Source organism: Oncorhynchus gorbuscha, unplaced genomic scaffold (genome assembly GCF_021184085.1).
Source record: "Oncorhynchus gorbuscha isolate QuinsamMale2020 ecotype Even-year unplaced genomic scaffold, OgorEven_v1.0 Un_scaffold_1238, whole genome shotgun sequence".
Taxonomy (NCBI): Eukaryota; Metazoa; Chordata; class Actinopteri; order Salmoniformes; family Salmonidae; genus Oncorhynchus; species Oncorhynchus gorbuscha.
Window position 1 is genome coordinate 141892 of NW_025746073.1, and position 12279 is coordinate 154170.

Consider the following 12279-nt stretch of genomic DNA (forward strand, 5'->3'; position numbering starts at 1 on the left):
CACCACCCAGTATATAGATGCTACACCACCACCACCACCCAGTATATAGATGCTACACCACCACCACCACCCAGTATATAGATGCTACACCACCACCACCACCCAGTATATAGATGCTACACCACCACCACCCAGTATATAGATGCTACACACCACAACCACCCAGTATATAGATGCTACACACCACCACCACCACCACCCAGTATATAGATGATACACACCACCACCACCCAGTATATAGATGATACACACCACCACCACCCAGTATATAGATGCTACACCACCACCACCACCCAGTATATAGATGCTACACCACCACCACCACCCAGTATATAGATGCTACACCACCACCACCACCCAGTATATAGATGCTACACCACAACCACCACCCAGTATATAGATGCTACACCACCACCACCACCCAGTATATAGATGCTACACCACCACCACCCAGTATATAGATGCTACACCACCACCACCCAGTATATAGATGCTACACCACCACCACCCAGTATATAGATGCTACACACCACAACCACCCAGTATATAGATGCTACACACCACAACCACCCAGTATATAGATGCTACACACCACCACCACCACCACCCAGTATATAGATGATACACACCACCACCACCCAGTATATAGATGCTACACACCACCACCACCCAGTATATAGATGATACACACCACAACCACCCAGTATATAGATGATACACACCACAACCACCCAGTATATAGATGCTACACCACCACCCAGTATATAGATGCTACACCACCACCACAGTATATAGATGCTACACACCACCACCACCACCCAGTATATAGATGCTACACACCACCACCACCACCCAGTATATAGATGCTACACACCACCACCACCACCCAGTATATAGATGCTACACCCACCACCACCCAGTATATAGATGCTACACACCACAACCACCCAGTATATAGATGCTACACACCACCACCACCCAGTATATAGATACACACCACCACCACCCAGTATATAGATGATACACACCACCACCACCCAGTATATAGATGATACACACCACCACCACCCAGTATATAGATGCTACACCACAACCACCCAGTATATAGATGCTACACCACCACCCAGTATATAGATGCTACACACCACCACCACCACCCAGTATATAGATGCTACACACCACCACCACCACCCAGTATATAGATGCTACACACCACCACCACCACCCAGTATATAGATGCTACACACCACCACCACCACCCAGTATAGATGCTACACACCACCACCACCACCCAGTATATAGATGCTACACACCACCACCACCACCCAGTATATAGATGCTACACACCACCACACCACCCAGTATATAGATGCTACACACCACCACCACAGTATATAGATGCTACACACCACCACCACCACCACCACCCAGTATATAGATGCTACACACCACCACCACCCAGTATATAGATACACACCACCACCACCCAGTATATAGATGCTACACACCACCACCACCACCACCCAGTATATAGATGCTACACACCACCACCACCCAGTATAGATGCTACACACCACCACCACCCAGTATATAGATGATACACACCACCACCACCCAGTATAAAGATGATACACCACCACCACCACCCAGTATATAGATGCTACACCACAACCACCCTGTATATAGATGCTACACCACCACCCAGTATATAGATGCTACACACCACCACCACCACCCAGTATATAGATGCTACACACCACCACCACCACCCAGTATATAGATGCTACACACCACCACCACCACCCAGTATATAGATGCTACACACCACCACCACCACCCAGTATATAGATGCTACACACCACCACCACCCAGTATATAGATGCTACACCACACCACCACCCAGTATATAGATGCTACACCCACCACCACCCAGTATATAGATGCTACACCACCACCACCACCCAGTATATAGATGCTACACCACCACCACCACCCAGTATATAGATGCTACACCACAACCACCACCCAGTATATAGATGCTACACCACAACCACCACCCAGTATATAGATGCTACACCACCACCACCCAGTATATAGATGCTACACCCACCACCACCCAGTATATAGATGCTACACCACCACCACCCAGTATATAGATGCTACACACCACCACCACCCAGTATATAGATGCTACACACCACCACCACCCAGTATATAGATGCTACACACCACCACCACCACCACCCAGTATATAGATGATACACACCACCACCACCCAGTATATAGATGCTACACACCCACCACCACCCAGTATATAGATGATACACCACCACCACCACCCAGTATATAGATGCTACACCACCACCACCACCCAGTATATAGATGCTACACCACCACCACCACCCAGTATATAGATGCTACACACCACCACCACCCAGTATATAGATGATACACCACCACCACCACCCAGTATATAGATGCTACACCACCACCACCACCCAGTATATAGATGCTACACCACCACCACCACCCAGTATATAGATGCTACACCACCACCACCCAGTATATAGATGATACACACCACCACCACCCAGTATATAGATGATACACACCACCACCACCCAGTATATAGATGCTACACCACAACCACCCAGTATATAGATGCTACACCACCACCCAGTATATAGATGCTACACACCACCACCACCACCCAGTATATAGATGCTACACACCACCACCACCACCCAGTATATAGATGCTACACACCACCACCACCACCCAGTATATAGATGCTACACACCACCACCACCACAGTATATAGATGCTACACACCACCACCACCACCCAGTATATAGATGCTACACACCACCACCACCACCCAGTATATAGATGCTACACACCACCACCACCCAGTATATAGATGCTACACACCACCACCACCCAGTATATAGATGCTACACCACCACCACCACCCAGTATATAGATGCTACACCACCACCACCACCCATATAGATGCTACACACCACCACCACCCAGTATATAGATGCTACACCACCACCACCACCACCCAGTATATAGATGCTACACCACCACCACCACCCAGTATATAGATGCTACACCACCACCACCACCCAGTATATAGATGCTACACCACCACCACCCAGTATATAGATGCTACACACCACCACCACCCAGTATATAGATGCTACACACCACCACCACCACCCAGTATATAGATGCTACACACCACCACCACCACCCAGTATATAGATGCTACACACCACCACCACGTATATAGATGCTACACACCACCACCACCACCACCACCACCCAGTATATAGATGCTACACACCACCACCACCCAGTATATAGATGCACACCACCACCACCCAGTATATAGATGCTACACACCACCACCACCACCACAGTATATAGATGCTACACACCACCACCACCCAGTATATAGATGCTACACCACCACCACCACCCAGTATATAGATGCTACACCACCACCACCACCCAGTATATAGATGCTACACCACCACCACCACCCAGTATATAGATGCTACACCACCACCACCACCCAGTATATAGATGCTACACCACCACCCACCCAGTATATAGATGCTACACACCACAACCACCCAGTATATAGATGCTACCCAGTATATAGATGCACCACCACCACCACCACCCAGTATATAGATGATACACACCACCACCACCCAGTATATAGATGATACACACCACCACCACCCAGTATATAGATGCTACACCACCACCACCACCCAGTATATAGATGCTACACCACCACCACCACCCAGTATATAGATGCTACACCACCACCACCACCCAGTATATAGATGCTACACCACAACCACCACCCAGTATATAGATGCTACACCACCACCACCACCCAGTATATAGATGCTACACCACCACCACCCAGTATATAGATGCTACACCACCACCACCCAGTATATAGATGCTACACCACCACCACCCAGTATATAGATGCTACACACCACAACCACCCAGTATATAGATGCTACACACCACAACCACCCAGTATATAGATGCTACACACCACCACCACCACCAGTATATAGATGATACACACCACCACCACCCAGTATATAGATGCTACACACCACCACCACCCAGTATATAGATGATACACACCACAACCACCCAGTATATAGATGATACACACCACCACCACCCAGTATATAGATGCTACACCACCACCCAGTATATAGATGCTACACACCACCACCACCCAGTATATAGATGCTACACACCACCACCACCACCCAGTATATAGATGCTACACACCACCACCACCACCCAGTATATAGATGCTACACACCACCACCACCACCCAGTATATAGATGCTACACCACCACCACCCAGTATATAGATGCTACACACCACAACCACCCAGTATATAGATGCTACACACCACCACCACCCAGTATATAGATGCTACACACCACCACCACCCAGTATATAGATGATACACACCACCACCACCCAGTATATAGATGATACACACCACCACCACCCAGTATATAGATGCTACACCACAACCACCCAGTATATAGATGCTACACCACCACCCAGTATATAGATGCTACACACCACCACCACCACCCAGTATATAGATGCTACACACCACCACCACCACCCAGTATATAGATGCTACACACCACCACCACCACCCAGTATATAGATGCTACACACCACCACCACCACCCAGTATATAGATGCTACACACCACCACCACCACCCAGTATATAGATGCTACACACCACCACCACCACCCAGTATATAGATGCTACACACCACCATCACCACCCAGTATATAGATGCTACACACCACCACCACAGTATATAGATGCTACACACCACCACCACCACCACCACCCAGTATATAGATGCTACACACCACCACCACCCAGTATATAGATGCTACACCACCACCACCCAGTATATAGATGCTACACACCACCACCACCACCACCCAGTATATAGATGCTACACACCACCACCACCCAGTATAGATGCTACACACCACCACCACCCAGTATATAGATGATACACACCACCACCACCCAGTATATAGATGATACACACCACCACCACCCAGTATATAGATGCTACACCACCACCACCCTGTATATAGATGCTACACCACCACCCAGTATATAGATGCTACACACCACCACCACCACCCAGTATATAGATGCTACACCACCACCACCACCCAGTATATAGATGCTACACACCACCACCACCACCCAGTATATAGATGCTACACACCACCACCACCACCCAGTATATAGATGCTACACACCACCACCACCACCCAGTATATAGATGCTACACCACACCACCACCCAGTATATAGATGCTACACCACCACCACCCAGTATATAGATGCTACACCACCACCACCACCCAGTATATAGATGCTACACCACCACCACCACCCAGTATATAGATGCTACACCACAACCACCACCCAGTATATAGATGCTACACCACAACCACCACCCAGTATATAGATGCTACACCACCACCACCAGTATATAGATGCTACACCACCACCACCCAGTATATAGATGCTACACCACCACCACCCAGTATATAGATGCTACACACCACAACCACCCAGTATATAGATGCTACACACCACCACCACCCAGTATATAGATGCTACACACCACCACCACCACCACCCAGTATATAGATGATACACACCACCACCACCCAGTATATAGATGCACACACCACCACCACCCAGTATATAGATGATACACCACCACCACCACCCAGTATATAGATGCTACACCACCACCACCACCCAGTATATAGATGCTACACCCACCACCACCACCCAGTATATAGATGCTACACCACCACCACCACCCAGTATATAGATGCTACACCACCACCACCACCCAGTATATAGATGCTACACCACCACCACCACCCAGTATATAGATGCTACACCACCACCACCACCCAGTATATAGATGCTACACACCACCCACCCAGTATATAGATGCTACACACCACCACCACCACCCAGTATATAGATGCTACACACACCACCACCCAGTATATAGATGCTACACACCACCACCACCACCCAGTATATAGATGCTACACACCACCACCACCACCCAGTATATAGATGCTACACACCACCACCACCACCACCACCACCCAGTATATAGATGCTACACACCACCACCACCCAGTATATAGATGCACACCACCACCACCCAGTATATAGATGCTACACACCACCACCACCCAGTATATAGATGCTACACCACCACCACCACCCAGTATATAGATGCTACACCACCACCACCACCCAGTATATAGATGCTACACCACCACCACCACCCAGTATATAGATGCTACACCACCACCACCACCCAGTATATAGATGCTACACCACCACCACCCAGTATATAGATGCTACACCCACCACCACCCAGTATATAGATGCTACACACCACCACCACCCAGTATATAGATGCTACACCACCACCACCACCCAGTATATAGATGCTACACCACCACCACCACCCAGTATATAGATGCTACACCACCACCACCACCCAGTATATAGATGCTACACCACCACCACCACCCAGTATATAGATGCTACACCACCACCACCCAGTATATAGATGCTACACACCACCACCACCACCACCCAGTATATAGATGATACACACCACCACCACCCAGTATATAGATGATACACACCACCACCACCCAGTATATAGATGCTACACCACCACCACCACCACAGTATATAGATGCTACACCACCACCACCACCCAGTATATAGATGCTACACACCACCACCACCCAGTATATAGATGCTACACCACCCACCACCCAGTATATAGATGCTACACCACACCACCACCCAGTATATAGATGCTACACACCACCACCACCCAGTATATAGATGCTACACCACCACCACCACCCAGTATATAGATGCTACACACCACCACCACCCAGTATATAGATGCTACACACCACAACCACCCAGTATATAGATGCTACACACCACCACCACCCAGTATATAGATGCTACACACCACCACCACCACCACCCAGTATATAGATGATACACACCACCACCACCCAGTATATAGATGCTACACACCACCACCACCCAGTATATAGATGCTACACACCACCCACCCAGTATATAGATGCTACACCACCCACCCAGTATATAGATGCTACACACCACCACCACCACCCAGTATATAGATGATACACACCACAACCACCCAGTATATAGATGCTACACCACCACCCAGTATATAGATGCTACACACCACCACCACCACCCAGTATATAGATGCTACACACCACCACCACCACCCAGTATATAGATGCTACACACACCACCACCACCCAGTATATAGATGCTACACACCACCACCACCCAGTATATAGATGCTACACACCACCACCACCCAGTATATAGATGCTACACACCACCACCACCCAGTATATAGATGCTACACACCACCACCACCCAGTATATAGATGCTACACACCACCACCCAGTATATAGATGCTACACCACCACCCAGTATATAGATGCTACACACCACCACCACCACCCAGTATATAGATGCTACACACCACCACCACCACCCAGTATATAGATGCTACACACCCACCACCACCACCCAGTATATAGATGCTACACACCACCACCACCACCCAGTATATATGCTACACACCACCACCACCACCCAGTATATAGATGCTACACACCACCACCACCACCCCCAGTATATAGATGCTACACACCACCACCACATATATAGATGCTACACACCACCACCACCACCACCACCACCCAGTATATAGATGCTACACACCACCACCACCCAGTATATAGATGCACACCACCACCACCCAGTATATAGATGCTACACACCACCACCACCACCCAGTATATAGATGCTACACACCACCACCACCCAGTATATAGATGCTATACCACCACCACCACCCAGTATATAGATGCTATACCACCACCACCACCCAGTATATAGATGCTACACCACCACCACCACCCAGTATATAGATGCTACACCACCACCACCACCCAGTATATAGATGCTACACCACCACCACCACCCAGTATATAGATGCTACACCACCACCACCACCCAGTATATAGATGCTACACACCACCCACCCAGTATATAGATGCTACACACCACCACCACCACTACCCAGTACTAGTATATGATGATACACCACCACCACCAGTATATAGATGATACACACCACAACCACCCAGTATATAGATGATACACCTCCACCACCACCCAGTATATAGATGCTACACACCTCCACCACCCAGTATATAGATGATACACACCACAACCACCCAGTATATAGATGATACACACCACCACCACCACGTATATAGATGCTACACACCACCACCACGTATATAGATGCTACACACCACCACCACCACCACCACCCAGTATATAAATGCTACTCACCACCACCCAGTATATAGATGCTACACACCACCACCCAGTATATAGATGCTACACACCACCACCCAGTATATAGATGCTACACACCACCACCCAGTATATAGATGCTACACACCACCACCCAGTATATAGATGCTACACACCACCACCCAGTATATAGATGCTACACACCACCACCCAGTATATAGATGCTACACACCACCACCCAGTATATAGATGCTACACACCACCACCCAGTATATAGATGCTACACACCACCACCCAGTATATAGATGCTACACACCACCACCCAGTATATAGATGCTACACACCACCACCCAGTATATAGATGCTACACACCACCACCCAGTATATAGATGCTACACACCACCACCCAGTATATAGATGCTACACACCACCACCCAGTATATAGATGCTACACACCACCACCCAGTATATAGATGCTACACACCACCACCCAGTATATAGATGCTACACACCACCACCCAGTATATAGATGCTACACACCACCACCCAGTATATAGATGCTACACACCACCACCACCCAGTATATAGATGCTACACAATCTGGGTTAGGGTTTGGCTGGGGTAGGCCGTAATTGTAAATAAGAATTTGTCCTTAGCCGACTTGCCTAGTTAAATAAAGATTAAAATAACGTAAAAAATAACATCTTTTTAATTAACATGTAAAACCATTTTACGAAATAAATTAAGCAGTCAAATCCATGTTATTGTGAATAATAACATGACCAGGATGGGTTAATAGCATGACCAGGATGGGTTAATAACATGACCAGGATGGGTTAATAACATGACCAGGATGGGTTAATAACATGACCAGGATGGGTTAATAGCATGACCAGGATGGGTTAATAACATGACCAGGATGGGTTAATAGCATGACCAGGATGGGTTAATAACATGACCAGGATGGGTTAATAACATGACCAGGATGGGTTAATAGCATGACCAGGATGGGTTAATAGCATGACCAGGATGGGTTAATAGCATGACCAGGATGGGTTAATAACATGACCAGGATGGGTTAATAACATGACCAGGATGGGTTAATAACATGACCAGGATGGGTTAATAACATGACCAGGATGGGTTAATAACATGACCAGGATGGGTTAATAACATGACCAGGATGGGTTAATAACATGACCAGGATGGGTTAATAACATGACCAGGATGGGTTAATAACATGACCAGGATGGGATAATACGAACGGCCCATTGCTGTGAACTGTGAACTAAGAACAGTGAACTGTGTTGTCGACAATAACACACTGGTTTCTCTTCACTGCTTGATTTGGGCAGGAGCTCACCAGAACCGAGTACCGGCACCTAAAAATGTCCTATCGCTTGAGTTCCTGCACCTCTTATAAAACAAAATATTAGTTTGAAAGTATTGCATTGTTCCTGCACCTCTTATAAAACAAAATATTAGTTTGAAAGTATTGCATTGTTCCTGCACCTCTTATAAAAAGTACTAGTTTGAAAGTATTGTATTGGGGTGGGGGTCAGGTAGCCTAGTGGTTATAGGGGTGGGGGTGGGGTGGGTAGCCTAGTGGTTATAGCCTAGTGGTTATAGGGGGGGGGTCAGGTAGCCTAGTGGTTATAGGGGGTGGGGGTCAGGTAGCAGTGGTTATAGGGGTGGGGGTCAGGTAGCCTAGTGGTTATAGGGGGGGGGGGGGGGGTCAGGTAGCCTAGTGGTTATAGGGGGTGGGGGTCAGGTAGCCTAGTGGTTATAGGGGGGTGGGGGTCAGGTAGCCTAGTGGTTATATGGGGGTCAGGTAGCCTAGTGGTTATGGGGTGGGGGTCAGGTAGCCTAGTGGTTATAGGGGGTGGGGGTCAGGTAGCCTAGTGGTTATAGGGGGGGGGTCAGGTAGCCTAGTGGTTATAGGGGGTGGGGGTCAGGTAGGTTATAGGGGGTGGGGGTAGTGGTTATAGGGGTTATAGGGGTGGGGGTCAGGGGTGGTTATAGGGGGGGTTCAGGTAGCCTAGTGGTTATAGGGGGGGGGTCAGGTAGCTAGTGGTTATAGGGGGGGGGTGGTGGTTATAGGGGGTGGGGTAGCCTAGTGGTTATAGGGTAGACTAGTGGTTAGAGCGTTGGACTAGTAACCGAAAGGTTGCAAAATCGAATCCCCGAGCTGACAAGGTAAATATCTGTCGTTCGGTCCCTGAACAAGGCAGTTGGGCCGAACACATTGAAAAGAGTTAAATAAAAGGTCAGATGTATATTGCATTTTAAATCAGATCATTACCTTATAACTAAACAACCAAGGACCTAATAATTGATAATAACTATAATAAATACAAAATAATAACTTTGCTCTTTTATTTTACCTTTATTTAACGAGGCAAGTCAATTAATTAAGAACAAATTCTTATTTTCAATGACGGCCTAGGAACAGTTGGTTAACTGCCTGTTCAGGGGCAGAACGACAGATTTGTACCTTGTCAGCTCGGGGATATGAACTTGCAACCTTCCGGTTGGCATGCTCTCATGGGATGTCGAGGGTGGAGAATGAGCAAAGCACTACAGGAAGAGATATTCAGTGATGATTCAAAATGTTGGGAAAAATATAAGAAATGGGAAGCATTTTATCCATAGAGCACTTTATCCATTCACATTTTGTTGGTTGATGACAATCTGTAGCTTTAATAATTCCTAACCACACATATAGTTCAACAACTGCAGAGTTTTTGCCCCTATCTTTAAGACAGTACTTACCGTCGTTAATCAGATCTCCTGTCGTCTCTTCTTCTTCTTCTTCTTTCTCCTCCTCCTCCTCCTCCTCCTCCAATGTGACAGTCATCTCCCCCTCCTCCTCCATTCCAAAAACGGCATTCTGCTCTTTCTCCTCCTTCAGAGTACCATCCTCCTCCTCTTTCACTCTGAACGCTTCTTCCTCTTCTTTTGCTGAAACAGTCACCTCCCCCTCCTCCTCCTTCATTCCAAAAACCTTCAGAGTAACATCCTCCTCCTCTTTCACATTGAAAGCTTCTTCCTCTTCCTTCACAGTAGCAGTCACATCCCCCTCATCCTCCTTCATTCCAAAAACTGCATTCTCCTCCTTCAGAGTAACATCCGCCTCCTCTTTCACATTGAAAGCTTCTTCCTCTTCCTTCACAGAAACAGTCACCTCCCCCTCATCCTTCTTCATTCCAAAAACGGCATAGTCTTCCTCCTCTTCCTTCACAGAAACAGTCACCTCCCCCTCATCCTTCTTCATTCCAAAAACTGCATCCTCTTCCTCTTTCTCCAAAAACCGCATCCTCCTTCCTCTTCTTTTCTTTTACTGTAACATCCTCCTCTTCCTCCTCCTCTTTCACTTTGAACGAGTCTTCCTCTTCTTTCACTGTGACATCTTTCTCTTCTTCTTTCACTGTAACAGCCTCCTCTTCCTCCTCCTCTTTCACCAGAGTGTCTTCCTCCGTCCAGCAGACCTCCTCTTGGGTGGAGCAGCTCAGTGAGCTCATGGTCGGAGATGCTAACTTCCTAGCTAGTTAGCATTAGCAACTCGTCTAATTACGAGCCCTAACTTAACCAGCTAGCTAGATGACTAACAACGGAATATTTAAAAAAAAACGAAAGGGGTAGTAAACTAACTAGACGATAAAAAAAATGTGTTTAAAACACAGTGGTTAATAATCACCGAAAAGCGTCTGAAGAGCACCAATGTTTCCGCTTTGTTGCCTAGCA

The 12279-nt window shown here is 47.3% G+C and overlaps 1 protein-coding gene across 3 annotated transcripts in view; it reads right to left on the minus strand.

Moving 5' to 3' along the window:
- LOC124021874 (zinc finger protein 391-like) overlaps positions 1-11849 on the minus strand; it is a 57496-nt gene extending 45647 nt beyond the window's left edge. For 2 of the 3 annotated variants that reach the window (XM_046337012.1, XM_046337013.1), the window contains exon 1: positions 11308-11849. In XM_046337012.1, the coding sequence (XP_046192968.1) occupies positions 11308-11809 (502 nt within the window). In that variant the 5' untranslated portion in view covers positions 11810-11849. Of the gene's footprint in view, positions 1-9725; positions 9918-11307 lie in introns of those variants that run through there. The other variant, XM_046337014.1, reaches the window with a different exon arrangement.
- Between the last annotated feature and the right edge of the window lie 430 nt (positions 11850-12279).